At 30.9% G+C, this 26432-nt stretch overlaps 1 protein-coding gene across 1 annotated transcript; it reads left to right on the plus strand.

Annotated features, from left to right (window-relative positions):
- The first annotated feature begins 854 nt into the window (after positions 1 to 854).
- LOC143059233 (cardioacceleratory peptide receptor-like) lies at positions 855 to 26357 on the plus strand. Its single transcript, XM_076232718.1, has 7 exons — positions 855 to 1056; positions 13363 to 13456; positions 15375 to 15507; positions 20384 to 20715; positions 21364 to 21499; positions 22345 to 22431; positions 23503 to 26357. The coding sequence occupies exons 2-7, from the start codon at positions 13382 to 13384 to the stop codon at positions 23742 to 23744; spliced, it is 1005 nt and encodes a 334-aa protein (XP_076088833.1). The 5' UTR covers positions 855 to 1056; positions 13363 to 13381; the 3' UTR covers positions 23745 to 26357.
- Positions 26358 to 26432: the final 75 nt, after the last annotated feature.

The following is a 26432-nucleotide window of genomic DNA, read 5'->3' on the forward strand; positions in this document are numbered from 1 at the left end:
ATTTACTTAACTGAACACAATGAATATAATGATCTCTTTCATCTGTGTCAATTATACTCTTTTTGAATAAATTTGGAGTTTACTACTGCAGTTTGCATGTTTATTGAATAATTTATTATAATAAAGAAGATATTCGAACCATAAACATACAATTTGATTATAACATGACTATTTAAAAACCAAACATCTTCTTTTCAATTTATAGACAAAAGCGTTCAACATATATTAGCAAAAGTCATTTTTTCCTTTTCTACATTTGAACAGTCATCTTTGAACGACTTTAAATCAATCAATACAATCACCGAGATATGAGAGTATGAGAATAAAATAATAGTTTCCCTTATATTGACAATTAAACTCATTTGTGACGCTTATATAAAAAATGTTAAAAAGGCAAAATAAATCACGAAGTTTATGTGCAATAATTAACTGAAGAGATAATAGCCTTTTAACATAGACAAATATCATCAGAAAGTATGTTTAATAACTGCATTTACTAATGCCATGTTCAATGTACTTTTCATAGCAGCTCTCCCTTTATTTTATATTCGTTAAATTTTTTGACATAACAATCACTTTAATTAATGACAATAATTTACCTGTGCTTTAGTAATACATGCACCGCTTATTAGAAAGGAAAGTGTCATTGTGAAAAAGCAAACTTGATCTGTGTCTGTGTCACAGATGTTCGTGCTACTTTATTTCGGTTTTTGTATATATCATTTTCCAATTACATCGTTGTGCCTACAGTCAATAAATAGACATAAGGTGACACAACAACAATGATATATGACATAATCACGAAAAAGCTTTATTGCTGTTGTTACACGTAACATTTCATTGAAGAAAAAAAATTGACAAATTCCCTTTTGGAAATAATTCTGTATTTGGTTTGTTGTTTAGGTGGATTTTATTTTCTTTCATGTGAGTTATATCGATCAATGTTGAATCAATATCACAAAATATAGTAGACGTCGTTTAGGAGTGTAAGGAGTAGCAGTCTAAAAGATACAACAGAAGATAGTGGTTTCTTGGATTTTCATCTTGCTTTGACAGGTCAGTTTGTTTATCATATTAGGCTTTTAAATTTTGCAGAATACATCTGTTCAATTAATTAAAAAGGACGATAATCATATGCTTCGTGAACTGTTTGTTCACCGTAGTTTTTTTATATAATTTGTTTTGTTCTTTTTTTATTTATTATTCTAATGGATACATTTGTATCATAATTATTCTATATATCGCAAGACTTTGAAGAGTAGGAAGCCTGTTGTCGGCTCCTTTGTTGAAAATGTCTTTTTTTTCCTAAAAAAAATCTGAAAAGGAACCTTTCAAATACAGGCTAGCTTTGATGAACTATAAACAAATCAAATTAACCTTATATAAATCTTCAATTACAACAAATGAATTTTTCAAACATATTGAATGTCAATTTACCAGTGAAGCTCTTCATGTTAACAAACACGTTATAATATACACAACACAATTAATACACATACTTATTACTGAAACGCCAGTGTCAAATACTATCAAGAACTGAACAACAGTCCGTTTAATAGTTTAAATAGTATTTAGGGATTGTATCAAATTATCAGTAAAACGGACCCTTATTTTCTGAACGAGTTAAATACTATATGAATATTGAATTTGGTGTAAATTATTGCATTATAAGGTGAATATGTTGCTTTAACCTGTTCTCGACTGATCCCACATTTTTCATCTTTGCATACATCTGACTTACTTATAGACTATTATCTCATTCATTACCAAAATGAATGTTTGGAGATGTCGGTGTTCCGTTCGATTTATCTTAGATAAGGTATCTTTGCTTAAGATTTACCTTAAGATGTTTGCGTGTCATGTTTTGTGATTTTTGTCAGTTTTTCGGAATCCTCTGGTTTTTTCCACATTTGAATACTTTAACAATTTTTGCCCATTGACCCTTTTTTTGTAATTTTATAACTCTTGTACATGTATAGTAATAAGCCATCTGTAAAAGTCTCATAAAATCTTTGTTATTTTGAAATAGTTTTTGAGAAATTAAACTTTTTCAATGATAAAGCTATGAATATTCTATAGAGAATTTTTTCCTTCTAAAATCATTGAAAATTCCAATGGCTAGTATATTAAAACAAGTATATTGAAAACAAGTACATTGACCCAAATATATGTTTTTGCTGTTTTTGTCAATGTATACTAGTGTTATAAAAAGCTTGTTATTTAGAAACTTAGTAGCGAATCTCCTTAATCTGGTATTTTTTATTCTCTTAAATGAGGTTAGAATCATGCCATGTTATATAATGATATCAGACATGTTCATTACATCATAACTACAAAATCCTTCCCTTTCATGAATGTGACCTACCAAATTAGACTATCTAACGGATTTATTATAACATAAGCAATACAACGTGTGCCACATGTGGAGCAGGATCTGTTTACCCTTCCGGGGCACCTGAGATTATCCCTAGTTTTTGTTGGGGTTCGTGTTGCTTATTCTCAAGTTTTCTATGTTGTGTCATGTGTTCTATTGGTTGTATGTTTGTTTTCTCTCATTGTTAGGCAGTCGTTGTCAGTTTATTTTCCATTTTTTAGTTTGACTGTCCCTGTGGTATCTTTCGTCCCACTTTTATAACTTACACTTATATTTTCTGAAAGTCTTAATTAAGGCAAAGCTACTATAATGATGCGAAAATTCGGTAATGAGGACAACAAACATACTAAGGGACTAGCATTGTTTACAAGAGATCGATACATGTTGCGTAATAAGGGTAACCGTACTCTGATATTCATGCATCACTTGTAGTGAAAATGTTCAGTTTGTCAGTATATCACATTCGCTAATAGGACACAAACGGCAAAAGTATATATAAGAAGCGTGTTTTGGTCTTTATCCGACTAGGTAATAAGGTGAAATTATAGTAGATATATGGTTAATAGTATATGATTTTAATTTGTATACATAGAATCTGAACAGATAACACCAATAAAGGCAACAATAATTCACCACTTTTCCAAATTCATTATCGATTGAGAAAAACCGATCCGAGTTACAAACAAACTGAGGGAAACACATAAAATATCAGAGAAGAACAACGACACAACAGAAACATTAACATGCAAAATACACAGAAACGAACTATTAGATAACAAGTCCTATTTTCCTGATTTTATACAGGACATTTAAAAAAAAAATAGTGGGTTGAACTTGGTTTTGCAGCTAGCCAAACTTAACGCTTACATGGCAATTTTAGATAAAACACTAACACACCAACATCACATGACAGGAAAACAGTAATAATTAATGCAAGAACATGTTGGACAGAGAAATACACAAACAAAACATTACAATAAGACATCTCGACATGCTAATAGTTTATCATAGGTACTAGGCTCATAATTTAATACACCATATTTTACTCTGCATAATACTTACCAGCGACGCTCAGATCAAAATAGTAAAGGAAGCCAAATACGGCTGAGATATTAATGCCTGGGGTAATAAAATCCTTAGTATTTAGTATTATTCTTACTTTAGCAAACAGTAAATTTATAAAAATGATCATATAACTGATGTTCATGTCAACACCGAAGTGGCTACTAACCACAGAATAAAAACGAACACGTAAAACAAAAAAAATCAAAATAGGACAGCACAATAATAAGAGTCCTTTGTGAATTCTTTGTCACCTTCACGATGATAGATGAGATCTTTGAATTTTAAGCATTTCATTTTTACATTATTTGATTTTTAAATAAATTTTCTATTTCTCAGACTTAAGAATGATTATTTCAAGAGTCAAAAACAAACCTTATAGAATCAGTTAATTCCAGGCACGTCTCATCAGGATTTGTTTGTTTATTTTTATTTTCCCATACTGAACAAGTTATAATTACAATGTTTTATATAACGCCAACGATGTTGTTTGGATATAATGAAAAGGGTTAAATTTTATCAGATAACTCGCTAAAATCTTTTTGTAAACCAGATTTTTCAATTATACATGTTTGTATCTTCAAATAATACGTTTTCATATGCTTCTCTTCTTATAACTGTTTTTACTGAAAACAGTTACATTGTTTTTTGTATTTCAATTTACGTATGTTACAGAATAGGAGATTGTATAATCTGTTATTTTTTTTTCAGTTAACTGATTATCGTTTATGTTGCAATGACTACATATTTGTCAGCTTGAAACAGATTTGTTTTTAGATATTTTTTCTCAGGGTTAACATGGTTAAGATATATCTCATGTAATTTCTATCACTGTATGCCATTATCAAAATTGTATGTCTTAAATGTCTACGATTGATTGATAAGAGAGCGTTATGTTATCCCAGTAAAGAGTTTTCAATCACAAGCATTCAATGAATAATCTGTTAAACCGCCGGTGTTACTTCTAACGATGATTATTGCAATTTCAATAAAAATCAAGTTATTTAACAGTTTATTTGATTTTCCTTAGGTTGCTGTATTTGAAATCTTTCTTTTTATCGGGTATCATCTAGATTGACAGCTAGATAGTGGACTAATCGGCAATATAATTCAGACTTGATATGTGCAATTAGTCATTATATAACTAGTACACTACTTGTACAATGTTGTATCTGAAGAGATTTTCTGGTTTTTTAGAAATTTAAAATCAAGTTTTTATGTCTTAAGAGGAAAAACACAAACTAGTCAAAGCCACACAAGGTCAACATAGCTTGGGGAACTAGCAATCCGCAAGCAACTGTATCCGCCAAACATGCCCAATGCTTAGTTGGATGGATAGTTTCCGAGAACATCATCAGCCCAGTAGTCAATATATCGCAACTAATGTTGGTGTTAGTTGCGATATATTGACTACTGAGCTGATGATGCTCTCGGGAGCTATCCATCCGCCAGCAACGGCATCAGATCAATGCTCGAAACAAGAGGGCCGTCCGAAATACAGTATTTGATATTAGTAGTCAATACAATCATTAAATTGAAGAGTTTGTCATTCTTATTTTCATATTTATCTTTTTTAATGATTGCCTATATGTATTAAATCATTCATCATGCGTCATAGTTTTATTATTTTTGTTTTGTTTGAAATATAGATACCGTTATGTTTCAAACAAAAGAATAAACTTGGCGTACAAAATGTATAAGCAGCGTTACGAGTTCAATCCTAACCCCATTGTTTATTTGATAATTGTTATAAGATTAATATACTTGTTTAACAATAACGTTGGCAGTTCAAGTTGTTGCATTGTAGAACAAAGTCAATCCAAGAAGAAAAGGAATGACCAAACATCTTAACTTTACCCCACGCCTCATTAGATTTACCGTTTATACAATGTTTATGTCTTCGTTTGTAACTAATTTCTATGTAAAACGTGTACTTAACAAATCGTCTGGCACTCACTCTAGCCATTTCATTGCATATGCTAGGTATTGATTGTCCGTCAACTTTAAATAATGTTCAATTTGGATAACATATAGGGATTTGTCACCGTCTTTTTTTTATTTTAAAGATATAACCATTGATTCAATCATAACACGTTTTCCTAAGTTTTTCCTATTACTTTTAATAGATATCTTTTTAAAACTTATGACAAGGGAGCTATTAAATATTGTAATGCTGAAAACACAAATATCAACTCTATATTTAGATTATTAGCATATGTTATGATCACCGGTGGTACAACTTTCCAGCAACCCACAGATCAAATGACTTAGAAATTAACAATATAGGTTAACATATATAAGTATATTCATATTGATGTATCTGATACTTATTGAACATCATCTAGATTTTATAACGGTGATTTATTGTCATCTTCTAACACACTTTTTACCGATGCGAGCAGGTATGTTCCTGTTGTCGTCATTACACATCTGTTCTCTTTTTACGAATGTCGCCTACCAAATCAGTGTAGTAACTGGATTTATACTAACATAGGAAACTGACAGATACCACACGTGTAGAATGGATCTGCTTATTCTTCCGAAACATATGAGATCATGCTCTGTGGTTAATGATGTTCGTGATACTTATTCTTCCGAAACATATGAGATCATGCTCTGTGGTTAATGAGGTTCGTGATACTTATTCTCCAGTTTTCTATGTTTTGTTTTGTTTATTATTGTTTATCTGTTTGTCTTTTTTTTATAGTCATGACGTAGTAAGTTTATATTCGATTCATGAGTTTAAATTTCACCCTGGCATCTTTCGATTCTCTTTTCTTATCTTATACCATTAAAGTACATCCATGCTTAACTTACATTGTAGTAGTTAACGTTTTTATCATATTTATTTTAAATTGGTAACAAGTACTCGTAACTAATCCCGTTATGTCTGTTATTATAGTCTGTGTATCTATAAAATCTACAAACCATTGTTAATCAAGTCTGAGTCATTTAAAAGATTCAAAGGTGTAAATTATTTATCGATTTTATAAATAAGTTTACTAGGTTTAGCATACCGATTCTGTCCGTTAATTCGTAATGGTAATCGTCGTATTTAATGAGTAACAAAGGCATACTGTTACATAACAGTCTTTGGTCTGGAGCACATTAACTGAGAACAAAATCGTGTGATACTTATAGACCACTTATAGACTGTTTTGCTAAATGTGAATTCGCATTGCTATAAGACTTGTTCCGGTACTTGTCTATCCCAAATTCATGAATTTAGTTTTGATGTTATATTTGTAATTCTCATCGGATTATGTCAAATGTCTTGACGTCTTTTCGGTTATATTCATGTGTAATGATAAAGAATGTTAATCACCGCCTTTATTTACTAGATAAAGTATTAAATTGACAGGAACTACTACGACCTGACTTCAAATGTTTCATCTGCGATGTCGCTCCAAATTTAATGACATGTTAATTAGCTTCAAACATGGCACATTATTTACATACCAGCGTGTGGTGCCCTACAATATTGTCATTCTCGGTTGCTTTCGGGATTACGGAAATAAACGGAGAAATCGAAAGTTGTGATAAATCTTAGGAACCCGCAATCGACAAACCTCGGCAGATTCCGTTATCTAACACTGCCGATTGAGTGATTGATAGATTAATGTGAGTCATCACACATTGACGATGGAAATTTGTACCAAATTTATTGAATAAATACCCCATTTTATTGATTATTTTTTTCGGTAGAAATTGCACTATATGTTATATATATCGCAAGTGGTGATTATATAATAACTACTCTTTACTCCATTGAGTGGCACACATTTTCTGCATATTTAAGACGATTGTAAATGATCGTTCTGATAAACAGATTAAAAGATCAAAGAGATTTTTAATAAATGTAGAAATTATTAAGCTTCGCTCTAAATCCAGGATAAGATCATTGGTTGGTATACTAGTATACAAATGTTCAGCTTAACCCCGATGTGCTGAAATACTTTTTTAGTACTGCGACTGAAGGATTTGTAAAGTGATATTATACAATACTTGTGCGACTGTTCAATAATATTTACCAGTATCATTTGGACGGTTTCATTTGGTCGGATAATGATAACATATTTTAGGGGACAGAAATGTATTATATAAATATCTATATAACGTAGTTAGGTCTCTGTTTTCTTCTGCTGTATTTTGTTGAATGGTACTTGCTCGATTAATTTTCATATTGTAAACTGAAAATTCCGGCTTTCCAGGATTATCCAGTAACTTAACCATATATTCTTCTCTAAATTTCACAGTTTTAATATTTCTCAAGTATATTTAATGTTAATCGGCGGTAACCGGAACACACTTTAATCGCGATTTAAACTTCACCCACAAACTAATACAATAATGTCACTCACTATTTCAAATCGTTGTAGAATAATTAATTCTGGGCCGATTCTCATTTTTTATGCATCAGTCGATTTGTTAAAATAAGTTGTTTACGAATAAAGGTCTACCGACGTGATTGAAATAAGTAAAGGTGTTTTCCGACAGGTAATATTGTTAAGCTGTCTCGATTAAAACCACGTGATTGATAAGAAGTATCTCTGGTCAATTTATGATCGCGGCATCGCAGATAGTCACAAAAGAAACTAACGACAGCGTACTAATTAGGCAGTTTCCAAATCTTTTCTTCTGGGCTACCCGGGTTATAAATCAATCCTAATTAATCGTTGTAGTTCCTGTCAATATAATACTTCCATGGTTCAACGGAATTTGAACGATGCATTACGGTTGCAGTTTGATTCTGAATTAACCGGACATAGAATATAGGTAATTGTCTAATTGCTACCTCAGTATTGCAATTTTCATTTTTATCAAATGAAATATCAGTATTTAATACAAATATAATATTAAATCAATCCTAATTCTATCTTATTTTTTGACAGATATTTTTATCCATTCAAATGTGACGTCATTTTTTTTCATTTTTGATGTTTTATTTTACAAATTCAAATGTGACCTCATTTTTTTGTCATTTTTTTACAATTTCAAATATGACTTCACTTGGCATTGAGGTTTTGACTAATTCGGTGTGTTTATTTTTTGTGTCGGATTTTGTCTTGTTATGTAATGTATTTCGGTTGTTTCCCTAATTAGTTAATACAGTTTTATCATGTATATCTTTTATATACTCATTTTATAAAATAAACTTTATAAAATTAACTGTTTGCAAAAGTATAAATTATTCTTAATAATAGGAATGTTCTGGTACCTAACAGAAAAAACTGGCCGTCTTTGGCACAACTTTTTTGAATTTTTGGTCCTCGGTGCTGTTCAACTTTGTACTTGTTTTGGCTTTCAAACTTTTGTATCTTCTACCAGTAAGTCTTGCGTGGACTTCAGAATTTTCAATTCCAGTTATTACATAGAATTGTATACACAAACACTTTTCTTTATACATTTGGTTTAATAGGAACAGAAATGTGCACCTTTTGCACTGAAACCAAAGAAAGCTTATTGCATATTTTTTGGGAATGTATATACAGCAAACATATTTGGATAGCACTTCAATATTTATTATTAAAATATGGATTTAGCCTTAAACATATAGAGGCAAAAGATGTTACTTTTGGTATTGGGGAAACTTTTGACCAATATAATGTAATACAACATATAATGTTGATGTTAAAATTTTATATTTATAGCTGTAAAAAATCAGGAGAAAAACCTTCTGTGAACGGTAGTATTGCATATTTAAAATACTGTCTAAGAATAGAACAACATATAGTAAATCTATTATGCCTACACAAAAAGAATATATAGACAAAAAATGGTTGCCATTACAATCTGTCGTAGGTGATTTAAATATTTTATAACTGGTACGAAAATTATAGTTATATTTTGTTGTATTAGAGTTGTCATATAACAAAAAAAATGTATAATTAAAATATCTTTAAGACTATACCTGAAACTGTACATGTGTGTAATCCTGCTTGATTGTTTTCTGTCTTTATGTCAAAGATAAACAAATTACAAAAAAAAGTCTTGTGTGTTCAAAATGCACTTCTGACGTATTAAATTGTAAACATGTTGCCTTGTGTTAGCTATTATACGTGTCAATTGTGTTCTCCTATTTATTTGTATTGTAGTCCTGTAATGTTGTGTTGTCATTTAATGTTATATTTCACATGGCCATAAAAGAGGGAGGTTTTGCATGCCACAAAACCAGGTTCAACCCATTATTGTTTTCTTGTAAAATATGACCTGTCGGGAATATGGTCATTGTTATATTATAGTTCGGTTCTGTTTGTGTTACATTTTAACGTTGTGTTTCTTTTGTGTCGTTTGTTTCCTCTTATATTTGAGTGTGAATTTACATTATTAAAGGAATACTGTTACATAACAGTGTTTGGTTTGAAGCACTATAACTGGAAAAAAATCGTTTGATACTTATAAAAAACTTATAGACTGTTTTGCTGAATGTGAATTCACATTATTATAAGACGTATCATGGTACTTTTCTATCCCAAATTCACTTATTTAGTTTTGATGTTGTATTTGTTATTTGCATCGGATTTTGTCTAACATGTCTAATGCTTAGTTCGTTTCTGTGTGTGTTACATTTTAATGTTGTGTCGTCATTTTCTTGTATTTAATGCGTTTCCCTCGGTTTTAATTAATGACCCGGATTTGTTTTTGTCAATCGATTTATGAGTTTTGAACATCGGTATACTACTGTTGCCTTTATTTGTCAGACTAATTGTAAACGGGATATTTTGAAAACAGATAATTGTGTTTGCTATCAATGTCGTTCTGTATAAACCTAGATTCTTTCATTTTGTTGAAGGTGTTTACAGATGTGTTGTATTTAACTTGTTTTGATTTGTTTCGACGTTCTGTGCCCTATTACTTAGTAAACTGTTTTGCTTTCTACGTGTTTTGAAATACGCGTCGTGTATAAATGTTATAGTACCAATTAAAAATACCAGATTATTTGACAAGTTTCATGAGGGATAAAATCCTAATTTGAAGGAATCAGCGGTACATGCGCTACTAACAAAGTTCTGATAAATAGATATTTCTCAATAATATGTGTACGGTTTGGTTGCTTACAGTAGTACCTTTTTTAAGATTTGTGTCAGCAGTATAACAAATGTATCGCAGATAGGACTTTCCTTGCTAAGTTTCGTATAACAATGAGCAATATATAAAATGATAATTAAACAATGCCCTTACAATTTATAGTAAACCAGAGGTCATGAACCCCATATGAAATCTGCTGATCCCATAGAAACCCATGTAACGACGTTAAACTAATCCTAATGTCTAGTTGTACCCAAGGTCACATAAATTTTAATGTTTGCTAATGAAATTGAATAATTATCATGGTATCAGTCACCACTATGTTGACGACATGATACTTCAAAAAACAAGCATTAGCGATTAAACATGTGAAAGGCAATGCAAGAGTAGACTCCCTTGATTTACGTTTGTTGCATTTATCGAAGAATATTTCGTGAATGGGTTTTATTCAGTGACTTTCTATATCCGTTCGAAGATGTTTCATTCATTTGAAATCATTAAATAAGAAATCATGTTTTATCCTTATTGCTTGTAGTATTTTATCACTTTAGCAAAAGTAACATGAAACAAAAAGAAAAAGCAATTATTTCCATAACATCTGTTTTAAAGCAGATTAAGCTACAAATCTATCAACTTAAATGCATTTGATAAACTGTCCAATGTATAAAAAAAAATCACATCGTAGGCGTCTCTACTGATTTGTTTAATATTGGAAATAACGCTAGAAACAAATTTAATTTGTTTGCCATGTTTTATTATATTTTTTTACATTTTGGCTAATACTTTCTAATAATTAATTGAATGTAATGTTTAATAAATGTTTTTGGTCCAAATATTAACAATGCTTGAGGGTATTGTATTATTGGTCTTTTCTTATTAGGAAAATTAACTAATTAAAGTTATGAGGATTACATGTGTGTACGACAGACTCCTGTTCCGTCATAAAACAAACTTACCAATGGCACTCGAATCAAAAACATTAAAAGACCCAAAAAATATGAGGTAAAATATAATTTATGCCTCAAAATTCCGAGGGTTTTGTGAAATACAGTTGAAGTTTTTAAGAACATTCTGATAAATTCAAGGTTTTATAAACAGTTAAATGAATTTGTTGAAAGGTCCTTTCCATATAATAAAATTGAGAATGGAAATAGAGAATTTCTCAAAGAGACAACAACCATACAAAAGAGCAGAGAACAGCAGAAGGCCATCTTCTGGTTTTACACGTAGCGATAATATCCAGTTACCGGATTAATGTCATGTCTTTGGGGTTTGTTTTTTGGGTTTTTTTTTTTTTTTTTTTTTTTTGGTAATCGTTTATTACAAAACTCACAAATATATAAACACAAGAGGGACATTAGAAATGAAAGTTTGAAATTAACTAACAACGCCGTGGATAAAAAAAAAAGACTATCATTAAACATGCCAATGATTTCTGGCTGCGTTTCCCATTAAAACTTTCAGAAGTATAGTCTAATCCCTATTTGGTAAATTCAATTAAGCAGATAATAGTTAAGTGTAATGCTATCAAATTATCCATCAAAATGGGATATAACTATACATATATTATTACATTGATACCAGTGGATTATCGGATTTATCCAATCTCGATAGTGAAATTATCAATTTTAAAGTCCGAGCCTCGGCGAGGACTTTAAAATTGATAATTTTATATCGAGATTGGATAAATCCGATAATCCACGCGTTCCTATGTAATAATCTGTTCCTCTAATGATTAAAAGATAAATTTCGTTTTTTCTCTAAACCAAAATCCCCTTCGAGTGCCTTCCACTCTCCACGAAGATGTCAATTTCATAAAAACCTGTTAGAACATTTTGATCATTTCAGGGAGCTGAGAAAGGTTATGGCCCTTTGACTCAGCCAATCATCTTTTGAGATCACCGGTAACCACACGTTGATTACATTTTTTTCATACAATGGGTTCGGAAAGGAATATATTTCCATAGAATTAGAGAAATATATATATATATTTTTTTTTTCATTTACCAAACCGTTTAGTCTATCTACATGATGGTCGTGTAGCATGTATAGTCCAGCAGCTAAAATGTAAGTCAAATATTTTGGCACAATTGATCACTTTATGGTAAAAGCATGAAACTTTGCACATTGTTAGACATAATGATAGTAAACATTTTTGGATAGAGAGTCATCTGAAAAAATCCATAATGGCCGCCAAAATTCAAAATGACCGGCATTCGTCAAGAGGCTGTGTTCAATATGTAGGTTTGATTGGTCCCTTCATAGTAAACGCATACAACTTTGCTAAGAGATAATCATGATGCTAAAACATATTTTAGGTTATGAAAGCCATCTAAAAGAATTTCATAATGGCCGCCAAACACTAAATGGCCGCCAAAAGTCAAGAGACTTAATCAATGTATTGGTATAATAAATATCTATAGTAAAAGCATACTACTTTGAAAAGTGGTAGTTAAGATACTTAAACATATTGAGGAATGGACCCATCTTTGAAAAATCCAAAATAGCTGCCAAATTAAAAATAGTCGTCAATAGTTCGACTAAGAATATGAATGGTTCTGAATGTTTGATCGAATCTGAATTAGCCTGACCAAACATTTTTTTTTCCAAAGAAAGCATTTACTTTGATACTGAAACATCTTTTAAAAGTATTTTCATAAATGTCTACATGAACAGTGCAGAATGTGTCATGCCTGTACCGTAAAGACGTCAATCATACCAATTAGTAGCGCTGTCTGAGTTCTTCACATGCAAATCGTATGAATGGACAGCAAGATAAACAATGCATCATCATTGGTGGTATTCGCGTAGTTCTTGTTGTCAGATCTTTGTGATACATTGTACTGTGCCGTTAATCAGAAAGCAAAACAAAACCATAACATAACTTTGTTTTACAGGAAGAAATACCAGACTAGTATGGATTATTATAACAATACAACGACAAATGTTAATCACAGCAATGGAACAAGTGATACTCCTGAGCATTATAAGGTTAGTAAACGAGCATCAATATTTTTTTTAAACATTTTATAAACTAGATGTAAATTAAGAATGATACGCATAACAGAATCTTGAATAGTATGATAAAAAAAGGAAAATAGAGTCAATTAATTGGTATTGAATATTGACTATTACTGACAGAAAACAAGGTGCACTAACATGTGCAAAACAACTGGGGCTTCATACGAAGCAGGATCAACTTACACTTCTGGTGCACATGCTGTCTCCTTCAGCTTCTAGTGGGACCCGCTCGCATTGCATGTTTAGTTTTCAATGTTGAATTGTGATTATTATTGTCTTACGATCGTTTTACAGTCTCTCTTTAAAAACTTCTAATGTGTTAAAAACTGATGCATTAGGAGTTTGGGCATGACTTAAATGTTTGTCTTGTTTTGACTTTTATCTAAATACAAATATATCAGTCTTTCGCCGCCTTATAGCTCATTATACTGATTCAGCTTGAAGAAATCATCAATCAATCAAAAAATATTTTAATTTGACATGTATGTTTGTCTGTTAGTTTATATTGTTCACATATGGAACGACCTAATGTCATTGAAAAGAAGGAAACTGATTGTCTTAATGCGAAAAAATATTGATTGCTTTCTGTTCCATTGCATTATAAACCGATTAGCCTAGATAAGGGACATTTTAAAACATTGGGATTTGAAAATGAAAGCTCCACTAAATTATAATTATTTGTCAAACCTGTAAAATATTAATTGAGGCAAAAAATGGGAACTGACTTTCTGAAATTTAAAAGTGATTGATAGCTTTTTTTTCATTAAATTATAAACCGATTAACCCAGATACTGTATATTTTAACATTTTAAGACTTGTAAATTAAAAAACAAAATCTGTCACAAACTGCTTTTGTGGTGTTGTTTCGATTCTAAATTTCAAATTCTAGTCAATCAGAACAAATGATCAAGTATTTTTAAAAAATCAATCAACATATGTGATATTTGTCAAACCTGTATGCATGGAGACGAAGGGGAAATCAAATTCAATAAAATTTTGAAACGCAACCAAATTTTCTTTTAAGTGATGCATATGCATGTTAAATACTTATATTGAATTTCTGTCAACATATTTTGTTGACAAGACTGATTATTGCTTTTAAACTAAAGACACTCTATCACGAAATGAGTGGAAATGTTGGGTTTCTATCTCATCTTTTAACAAAAAATTGTTTCAATATTACAAACTGAGTGTTTATTTATAATGTCCTTTGTTCCCTTTATTAACGATCTGTCGATTTGCCTTTTATTTATTTTTGTTATCATTATTAGATATTTATTTTTTGAACATGCAATCGTCATTTTTTCGGAAATCATAATAAATAATTGTCAAAATAATACATTGTATTGCCTAAAGGAGTTGATGCTGAACAAATGTAATAAGGAGATTTTTTCTAAAAAAGAAATAATATTGTTAACTTCGTGACAACAATAAATTATTAAATTCATTTATAACTCGTCCAAAAAAGGTTTATTTTAAACCAGAACTTGATAAATATTGTGGGTACTTTTTAACTCATGTTTGTTTGGGGTGTAAACATGTTTAAGCTGTGTTTTTTACTTTTTTTGTACAATCGCAAACTAAATAATTTTATTCTTTTAGAACATATGCATTGTCGTTAAACATGTATAACACGCAAAATCCGTAAAATCTAGGTCGACAAAGGGTCATGAAACAAAGACTTGTCCAAATAATGAAGAACTCTATAATTCAACATTCCAACCTTTCGAATTGATTCCGCAGCGCTTAATTAAGTTTAATTGTAGAAACAAATTCCTCAAATAACAAACAGCGTAAGGTATGAAGTATATAATGTTTGTATTAACTATGTAATAGGTGTATAACAAGGTTATATCGGTAAAAACTATAATTCTATTTTGTGTTGTAGGTGATTTTAAAATGGATATCATTTGTGATTTTCCTTGGTATAATAGCATTCAATGCACTTGTTATCGTGTTGTTACTGTCACGGAAGAAGAAGTCGAGGATGGGATTTTTTGTTACTAACCTTGCAATATCAGGTATAACTATTATTGTTTGCTACTTGCCTTATGAGCTCATAGATCACCCGTCGATTGGTGATACATGTTGTGCAAAATCTGGTCCCGGAGTTTGTCGTGAGTTTGTTTGTTTTAGTTGTGCATTGTAACTTGCTGATTGCCTCTCCGTTATATTTGGTTCATTGCCATGGCAAAGACGGTTTGAGTCCGGCATATGAACCTGTATATTCATTTTGTATTTCATCTCTTTTAATGAAATAAACTATATTATATTAGAAATAATGCATTTTAAATCTTCTAAAAGTGTCAACTACAGATTTCTAAAACAAAATGTTCGTTCTGTTAGTTACAATAGTTATCAAAAGTACCAGGATTATAATTTTATACGCCAGACAATATAATTTTAAATATCCATACATTTTCTGAATTCTTATCCTAATACATACAAGATTCAAACGACAACGAAGGAACAATCGGTTGTTTTCTGGTGTTGTTCCCCCGTTATATGTTTTAATGTGAATGGCAGTATTTCGTGTCAAGAACTGTTTGTCTTTTAGTTTCTTTATATTGATTCTGTATTGCAGTTATCGATTAATTCAAACAATAAGTAATGCTTAAGATCTTTTTTTTTCAATTCATACGGTTCTTAACGATCCATTTTTTTATGATTAGTATACCGATGAGTGCAGTCCTAAGCTGTATAGCAAGTTAACTTGATAACCAGTCATTTGGACTGATCAAAGTTAACCTGTGACCGGATTTAGGACTGCTCTGACCAGTCCTAGGACCAAAATCTAGTTAACTTGAAAAGCGGACTTGGTCCTAGGACTGTTTTTATGTCTGCCAAAAAATTAACTTGCAAATAGGTCCGCTATTGATATAAGTTAACTTCGAACCAGTACTGCCGTAAAGTTAACATAAGTTAACTTCGAAACCAGTCCTGCCACAAAGTTAACATAAGTTAACTTTTGCTTTGACAAATCCGATCAAAACCAGATCTGTTCCCAAGTTAACGTTTGACTGGTCTTCTCAACACTAAGTTAACTTGTAACCAGGACCGCTCTACATCGACTTTTTAAAAATATTTGTTTAATATCTTTGTTTCGTAGTATAAACATCGAAAATAAAGTAAAATTAATACTTCCGTTATATAAACAGGATTAAATAAAAATATTTGAAAATAAAGTACGCATAAAACGTTGCTTGTTTATCCACAAATTAAATTATTTATCTCTTTCATCTGCCAATCTATAAATAAAAAAAAAGATCAGCCATATTTTTATGTCAGGATTGACGTCAGGATTCAATGTATAATACAATGGACAGCTATATTGCAATACAATAACAACATGAACAACAAATTTTTGTTTGCATAAATTTAGGGTGCCAGCATGTCCTCCTTTTATTCAAAAGCTTGATATATGTAATAAAATTTCAGTAGTTTTGATACCTCATGCTGACTTTACAACAAAATGATTTGACCGCATTGACTAAAACTGGCCATATGTGCACTTTAATATGTAAATCTTTATACCATGTATACCCGCATAATAAATCAGCTATATTTTTTATGCCAGGATTCAATGTATAATACAATGGATAGCTACATTGCAATACAATAACGACATGAACAACACATTTTTGTTCGCATAAATTTAGGATGCGAGCATGTCCTCCTTTTATTCAAAATATTGATACATAACAAAATTTCAGTAGTTTTGATTCCTCACGTTAACTTGTACAACAAAATGATTTGACCCCATTGACCAAAACTGACCATATGTGCACTTTCATTTGTTAATCTATATAACATGTATACCCGAAGAGTTCATCAGCAATATTTTTGTGTTAGGATTCAATGTACACTACAATGGACAGCAATATTGCAATACAATAACAACAAATTTTTGTTCACATAAATTTAGGGTCTCAGCATGTCTTCCTTTTATTCAAAATATTGATACGTAACAAAATTTCAGTAGTTTTGATACCTCCTGTTGACTTGTACAACCAAATGATTTGACCGCATTGACCAAAACTGACCATATGTGCACTTTAATTTGTTAATCTATATACCATGTATACCGCATAGTAAATCAGCCTTATTTTTGTGTTAGGATTCAATGTACAATACAATGGACAGCAATATTGCAATACAATAACAACAAATTTTTGTTCGCATTAATTAAGGGTGCCAGCATGTCCTCCTTTTATTCAAAATATTGATACGTAACAAAATTTCAGTAGTTTTGATACCCCATACTGACTTGTAAAACCAAATGATTTGACCGCATTGACCAAAACTGACCATACGTGCACTTTAATTTGTAGATCTATATACCTGAATAGGAAATAAGCCATATGTTTTATGTCAGAATTCAATGTATAATACAATGAACAGTAATATATTGGAATATGATAACAACAAAATTTTATTTGCATTAATTCAGGGTGCCAGCATATCACAAATTTCACTCGTTTTGATACCTCATGCTGACTTGTATAACAAAATTATTTGACTGCATTGACAAAAACTGACCATATGTGCACTTTAATTTGTAAATCTATATACCCACATAGTAATTCAGCCATATTTTTTATGTCAGGATTCAATGTATAATACAATGGACAGCAATACAATAATAACAAATTTTTGTTCGCCTAAATTGAGGGTGCCAGGATGTCCTCCTTTTATTCAAAATATTGATATGTAGCAAAATTTCACTGGTTTTGATACCTCATGCTGACTTGTACAACAAAATTATTTGACCTTATAGACCAAAACTGACCATATGTGCACTTTAATATGTAAATCTATATACCCACATAGTAAATCAGCCATATTTTTTATGTCAGGATTCAATGTATAATACAATGAACAGCAATATTGCAATACAATAACAACAAATTTTTGTTCGCATAAATTGAGGGTGCCAGGATGTCCTCCTTTTATTCAAAATATTTATACGTAACAAAATTTCAGTAGTTTTGATACCTCATGTTGACTTGTAAAGACATTTGCTATCAGAGGCCTTCTGAGGAAGAACAATGCGAATGTTGTTTATACATATTTTAATAAAGCACTTAACTAGCTTAAGTCTGATATGAAAAGTCGCAAAAACGATAACATTTCAAAAGCAGACATGTCCCCAGGTCTCTTCAATAGCAGACTTGTCCACAGGTCTGGTCAGAAGCAGACCTGTCCACAGGTCTGGTCAGGAGCAGACCTGACCACATGTTTGGTCAGGAGCAGACCTGTCCACAGGTCTGGTCAGGAACAAACCTGTCCACAGGTCTGGTCTTGGGCAGACCACCTGTCCTCAGGACTGGTCAAAAGCAGACTTGTCCACAGGTCTGGTCTGGAGCAGACCCGTCTAGAGGTCTGCAGCAGTCATAAAAAAGCGGACCGCAGGTCTGGTCCACCGTAGACGAAGTTAACTTGCTGGTCTGCTTAAAAATTCTCAAGTTAACTTAAAAAGCAGACAAGTTAACTCTAAGTTAACTTTTGTCAAGGTAAGGACCGCACCCATCTGTATGTGTTTAAAAATATTTATGGAATCTAACCATTGATAAACAATAATCGCTTTAATCGCTTGAATTCTAGTTACAACTATTACTGATACAAAATTCGATAATAATATTGTATCAGGCAACATTTGAAAGCATAAATTACACTCGGACAACCATTTCATTTTCCCAAAATACCTGCATAATATCATAAAATGTCAAGACGAATTAATGATTTCAATGACAAAAATCAAATGAAAATGTTGTTAACCAAAGTTCACAGTTTGAAGTGTAATATCACCAAATAATAATACGTCACATCCGGTTGCTTTCGAAAAAAGGTCAATTCAAATATTCCCTTTAATTGACAGTTTTGGTAATTATTAAACATGTCATTGCAGATAAACATGTCATCATGCGTCGTAAGCATAAAGCTTGGGTATTTCAAAGCACCTTGTTTGAGGGAAAAGGGGGGGGGCAAAGTATATTTTGGAACCTACTGGTTACAGGGTTATCAAAGCTTGTACACAGGTTAAAAGAGCAGAAAATATTTTTTTATAACTTCCAATAATGATGTGTTTTTAAATATTAAATGACATGTTATGTGATTATTTTCTCTGTAGAACTGGACAAAACTTAAAACTTAACTCATGCTAAGTATTTCTTTATTTGAAACAAAGATAATTTCTGCACCTTATTTTAAAAAAGTGTAAATTAAACGAAAACTGATAGGGGAAAATCAATAGTGGTCATGTATTACATCTCAATTGACGGATACTAAAGAGAATATCTATATCGTAAATTATGGCATTGTCAATTTATGTTACAATAATTCAACGTTATAACATTACTTATAAACCAATTATAATAGACACTTACGACAACAAAGCATTGGCAAGTGTTTAAAGTATTGAGAAGCTAATCATAATTTGAGCTCTCAACTCCTTTTAAACCTGTGACATTAGCGAAAGTTGCGTGTATACTATAGAATAAGCTATGATACCATAAACAGTACCCATCTGTTTGTAAGACCTGTACTCATCTGAAAAATATCATACATCACTTTCCAATTTTAAAATGACAAGTGAAAGAGAGGACATATTCAAGAGTACGCGCCGTTTCTAAAACCTAGTTCAACTTAAAAATATACAACGTATTCGCATCACAGAATATTAATAACTACATTCTTGACTAATTTGGTTTGTAGACGTCATTTATGCCATTCGCTATCATTGACATTGTACACTGTTAAAATATACTGTAAAAAGAAGGACGATAATGCTAGCTGTTTATCGTCTAGAGGAAAATGAAATCAATAGTCAATATTAATCTACCCTACAAAGCTTTTGACATACATTTTTTTTTAATTGAAACGATTTTGTATTTGTAGATCTCTGTCTTGGACTCTTTTACGTTTTCCCGGAGTTGGTTTTTAACAAATTTGGAGTTACCTGGAATAAATATGTCTGCTATATAGTGTACGCATTTTTCTCACAGTGGTCAGTCTATGCATCTATATATGCGATAGTTGTAATGTCTATAGATAGACTATACGTTATTGTAAGACCTTTATCTGCAGCCTCTAAAGGACAAAAGTATCGATTTGGGTTGGCATCAATAGCATGGAATACTGGATCAGTTCTTGCTGTGCAGTACGTTGTTCACATTGAGTTTTGGAAGACGGAGAAGATAGTTTGTGTTCATTTTATTCCATACAGGGAGGTGAGTTTAAGAGAAAAAACAGAACTGATTGTAATCGAGTTGTATTAATTTCATTTAATCTGTTAGTTGTTGTCTTTTATGAACTGACTATGTTATTAATTTGAGGCAGGTCATTGCGTTTTACAAATTGTTTTGTTAGTACCTCATAATCTTCGCCCACTTCTTGCAAATATTGAAAGCTTCTTCTTGCAAAGAAGAAAACGTTATTCTATTTTACATTATGCATTTTTTTTATTGTTTTTTACCTTTGCTTAAATAAAATCTTAACACAATTTTTACTTTCCAAAAGACTATTTTGTGATTTCCCTCGGCTGGATATTTGAAATAAACTGGAATTTGTGTATGGTCCAGACAATGCAATTATAATCTTTACCATATACCAAAACGATAGAGTGACATGAAATGAATTAAAAAGTATGTAATGTCTATTTGCATGTATATGAAAGAATAACAAAAAACTATGTATAAGTACATAAAAGAAAATGTATCCACCAAGGTTCAAATTAAGTGGATACAAGCAAGTATAGGCTACCGTAATTGCAATTCAGTATATTGCTGAATTATATTTATCTTTAAGATTCGTTTACGTATATACAGCGTTTTTTGAACTGTTTGGCATATATCAAAAGGATTTCATTTATTTTTTAGGCAATGCTTTATATTGATACCACACTTATGATAATAATTCCAGTCATTATTAACGTCATTTGTTATGCTGGTATACTAATTACAATCCGTAGACGGGAAAAATGTGGATTTATTCCGGCAAACAGAAGCAATACAGGTAACAAGTAATCTTTAATTGATTTGTCATCCTAATTTGTTGATACACAGAGTACATTAAATTTCATACGTAATCATGGTAATAGTATAACATTCTTTAAATGAAAAAAAGTATTACTATCACAAGCAAATTATTCGATAGTATTCATCCTTAAACTTTGACGAAGTCAGTAAAGCAAATTATGTTATCGAAGTCCCCATCTTCCGCTTTACTCTGCTCAGCAAATCATCAAATTGCATGTCATGGCTTTACAAACATGACCTGAAATACGTTGAATTGACCCAGATTTAGTAAATTGTTGAAAACAGTATAATTTATCGATTTATATTGTCAAATACTAGTTACTCTACGCGATATGAAGCCGTTTTGCTCACGATCGGTAAAAATGCTGTATTTTGAAACTCACAACTGATATTTTATAAAATAATTATGTAGACATTCTGATGATCGGTACATAAATATATTATTTATTTATTATAAGTTTGTCTTAGACGGTGGTAGGGATTGAAATATAACAACAATCTTTTTCAAAGTCTCCTGTTTTTTACCAATAAACATGATAAAAATTGCAACTTTAAGCAAAGTCTAAGTACATGAGCCTGTACCATTTGAAAGAGGACTTGTGTTTGCGGAAAATTGATCCAATATAAACTCTAATCATCGAATACAAAGTGTTATCGGATATATCATCGTAATGTGACTTCGGGCAAACAGTTACAAATTTGTTTCATTATTTGAAGTGTTTCAATTAGGCAGCCAAGTTATTCGTAATTAAGATACACATGTATGGTTTTGAAATGTGTATTACTCGGTCGCTAATTAACCAAATATTTTTATTTTTATAGTTTCTACAGATGAAATTATTCCTAAGAATAGAGTGATTTCCAATGCAAAAATAAGGACTATAAAGCTACTATTAGTTGTAGTATGTGGTAAGTGATACATTTAAAATCTCAGATTGGATATTGAAGTAATGTAATTTTAGGACCTACCAATTTTTAATGTTCATTTTAAAATGACAGACAGAAAATACCAAATGCAAAAATCACAAATAGAATTAAACATACATCGACAAAAATAAGACGAATGTCCATACGGCGGGTTTAGTCCAATCTTTTGATATCGATATCACAAAAAGTAGAATAACAAAAATATTGAACTAAAATTCAAAATGAAAACTCCATTATTAAACGGTAATTATGTTGAAAATGATTAATTAAACCTTGTCACGTGTATGACTCTCACACAATATTCCATGTTATCAACATTATTGTGTAAATAAAGCAAACAGACATAAAAGGTACAAACGAGAACGCTATAAAACACCCACACAAACTCCATAATAATAAAAAAAAATTGTGATATAAATTATGCCGTCTACACAGTTAAACTGATCACTTCTTCAAGTGAATATGTTAACAATCCCTACGTGTTAATCATGTGGTTGAAGAGAGCAATAACACTAAATGCATTACATACTTTATTTCTCTCACACTACACAAACTACATAGCAGTGTCAACAATTCATGTTACTTAAAATGACAGTGTTACATAAATACTATTACACAACACTTAAATAATATCTTTGGGCATGCGGCAAACATTTACTTAAAATTCAGTTGAACACAATTTTGATATTCTTTAAATCTGGGACCAGTATTCGATTAAATGGCATTCTAAACCTATACCCTCTAATCAAAAACCCGTAAAAGATTATTTTCTGGTTCTGGTTCAAATAAAAACAAGCAATTATTTCATTTAGCCATATGCAAAAAAAAATAATGTGTTCATTTGCAAATTTTATTAATACAAAATGAACCCAAAATATTTCTGTTATCAAGCATTCTTAAAATCATTCATTTTAAAAGGTGTACATAACATTTTGATAGTCAATTCCTTTCGTTTTTATTTTCCTCGTAAAATTATCTGCAATGAAAAACGACAACCTTATCTAAATTCAAATTATTTAAGGATTTTACCTTCTATTTTAATTTCTTTTTCAGTGTATATATTATGTTGGACGCCGATATATGTGGGTGCATATTTACAGTTTTACGCCAATATAAAGGTCGGATTGATATATAATGTGTTGCTAACATTTGCACCATTGAACAGTTTTGCCAATCCATTACTGTTTTTGATATTTAATTTCAAAATTTTTCGATCAAATAAGAAAAAGACAGATTATAATTTAATGCACATGAATACAGTGAAAACCTCATTAGGTTCAAAACGACATCATTAAAAGTTACATTTGAGTTAAACGTCATCTTTAATAGTTATATTTAAGAGAGACATTATCTTTAAAAGTTATGTTTGAGTGAAGTGTTCATTTAGTCAACTTGCAACTTTAGAGGAAGGTGAATACAGTGAAAACCATAGTAGAAAATTAAATAAAAAATGACAAAGAAGTGCACTACAGGATTCGACATTAAATAAACAGCGGTTCTATTCGTGTGACATGTTCTTGGAAGAAAATTAAAGAAACAGTGACAAAGAAATGCACTGCTGATCGTGAAGTACTCTCACGTTATAAAAATGTTAGTGTGCATTTCATATACAGTACCATTCAAATGGATCGATTCGATACGTTTTTTTTCGATTTCCATGTTTCTCGGAATCACTCCGAGTACCGCGTATTTCACTTCCAAAGTCCTCCAAAGATTCTCTCCCAACACCGCGTGGCTGTTAATTGGTTTATTGCCTATCGGATGTACTAAAAATCAACGACGCATGACAACATAATCGGATTACCTAGATAATTTACATATGTACATTTAACCGATCTTGATTGCACAGGTGTGCTTTAAAATCACGGTATTAAAAATTGAACAAATGTTTTCTTTATCTTTGAAATAAAACGTGCATACGAAAAGGTATGAAGAAAATACTTGTTATTTTGTGTTTCTATTACAGTGCGGTCAGGTCATACATTGTGTTTTTCAACAAAGACGATTTTGCAACAATCAGAATCTTTTATGACTTACTCAATAAGCAATATCGGTGCATTGATTGTTTATTATTTAAAAATCAACTGGCTTATAAAATCATGTTGTTTTTTAACGGTAACACGATTCATCGAGCCAACAAGTAAAATATTTTGTTTCACCACCTTGGTACATTTCTACAGACTTGAATGATTTAAATTACGAAAAGAATGATTTTCTTTAAACTGCTCTCATTAATTCAGCCGAAGTTTCCGGTAATTTTTACACACGTATGTCCATTTCGTAAATTAAATATCAATTTACTGGTGAAGACATCGAGGTCAAAATTAAGTAGTTTTTATTTTCTATAAAACCTAAATGCAATTGAAAGAATTAACAACAACATTTTGCTTTTAAATCTTTCATTCCAGCAATTTAAAAATCGTAAAAAGAAAATGCCATAGACTTACATAATTATTACGGGGCCATTATTATGCCTAATGAATGGTGAAAGATTTTCCTTTTTACTTGCATATACAAAACTTTTAGACACATAATTTTCAAATAAAAACTTTAACTTTGAAGTAGAATAGTAGGTTTTTCAAATATTCCACTTTATTTTATAATCCCTTTTTAAAGCAAGTACATTAAGGTTAAGATATTTTTAGGTTTAGCAAACAAAAAATACGAAAATATGTTGACTTATTATTACCACAAATTAAACTTTATTATTATTAAAAGACATTTAAAATATACACCTACCTGTTTGAAACTTAAACTAATAACTAACAGTAGACTGGAAATATAATTCTTTATGACTTCAACCTTTACCCTATCAGTCCTGTGCCGGTAGAGATCAAATTAGGATAAGGCAATTAATTCCACGAAGTAGAGAGTGAGCTCGCTTTCACAATAAACATTTACCTGATTTTGGGAGAGATTACTCCCATATTCCTCCCATCATTTTGAGCGGAATATAGGAGTTTTTCGGAGTGACTCCGACATTTTCCTTGGTATAGGGTGTGGGAGAGTTGGTCTTTTTTGAATGGTACCGTAATCATGATTCGAAAACGTACATTTGTCATATAGGTTTTTATGATACATGTGCCTGCATTTTGAACAAAATATAAACGAAAACGTATTTGTAATCTTTCTATCCTTTCAAGACATTTAAATACCTACTTTTGGGATTTTAGGTTGAATGAAATTTAATTATTTCAATAATAGATTGTATTCATTATTTTGAACGAGATTTGTTTAACAATCAAAATATTTAACTCATAAAATATTGGTATATTATTTGCTATTTTCTATTTATAAGTCTGCCATTTTAAAGGGTAACATATTAAATTGTAATTCCCTTTAAAAATACGATCAGCCTTTTTTTTCACACGTTTGTGAAAATGACTGCGAAATAACTTTTTAGAAAAATATCGATCAAATTCACCGTCAAGTTATTAAAAGACAGAGAAGTAGTGACAGCCTTAGGTGCTGTATGTGTGCTTTTTTTAAGGCGTTTCTCGGCAATTTTTAATATGGTTAAATATCGGTTTGTTCCTATTTTGCTTATCAAATATACTATTTTGCACTCACAGAAAATGTAGAGAGCTATGAAATTAAAAAAAAAAATCAATATAGCGATCACTTTCATGGTTTATGCTCGTTTATACCGCTGTAATGTAATTGATCCTCACCATCAACGATCATGTGTAGATAAACAGAAGGAAATGTCGAAGTGATTTTATATAGGAAATGTAATGACATAATAATAATAATACTTTATTCCGAAAGCAATACAGCTTATAGGATACATATACACAATTTTACACCAATACAAGAATTTTACAAGAGATATATATGAATATAAGGTGTGCATGAAATAACATATAATACATAATACATAATACATAATACATAATACATAAAACGAAATACGAGCGGAGAATGATATAATACTTAAATAAAGTGAAAACAAAAATATTATTTACTGCAATTAAATTCTAAGT

The sequence above is a fragment of the Mytilus galloprovincialis genome, chromosome 14, assembly GCF_965363235.1.
Source record: "Mytilus galloprovincialis chromosome 14, xbMytGall1.hap1.1, whole genome shotgun sequence".
Lineage (NCBI taxonomy): Eukaryota > Metazoa > Mollusca > Bivalvia > Mytilida > Mytilidae > Mytilus > Mytilus galloprovincialis.

Excerpts from the sequence above, each read along its gene's own strand:
- LOC143059233 (XM_076232718.1), top strand. The coding sequence starts at position 13,382 with ATGGATTATTATAACAATACAACGACAAATGTTAATCACAGCAATGGA. Across the intron at positions 15,508-20,383 it reads TACTAACCTTGCAATATCAG|ATCTCTGTCTTGGACTCTTT; the intron begins GTATAACTATTA and ends TTGTATTTGTAG. Across the intron at positions 20,716-21,363 it reads ATTTTATTCCATACAGGGAG|GCAATGCTTTATATTGATAC; the intron begins GTGAGTTTAAGA and ends TTTATTTTTTAG.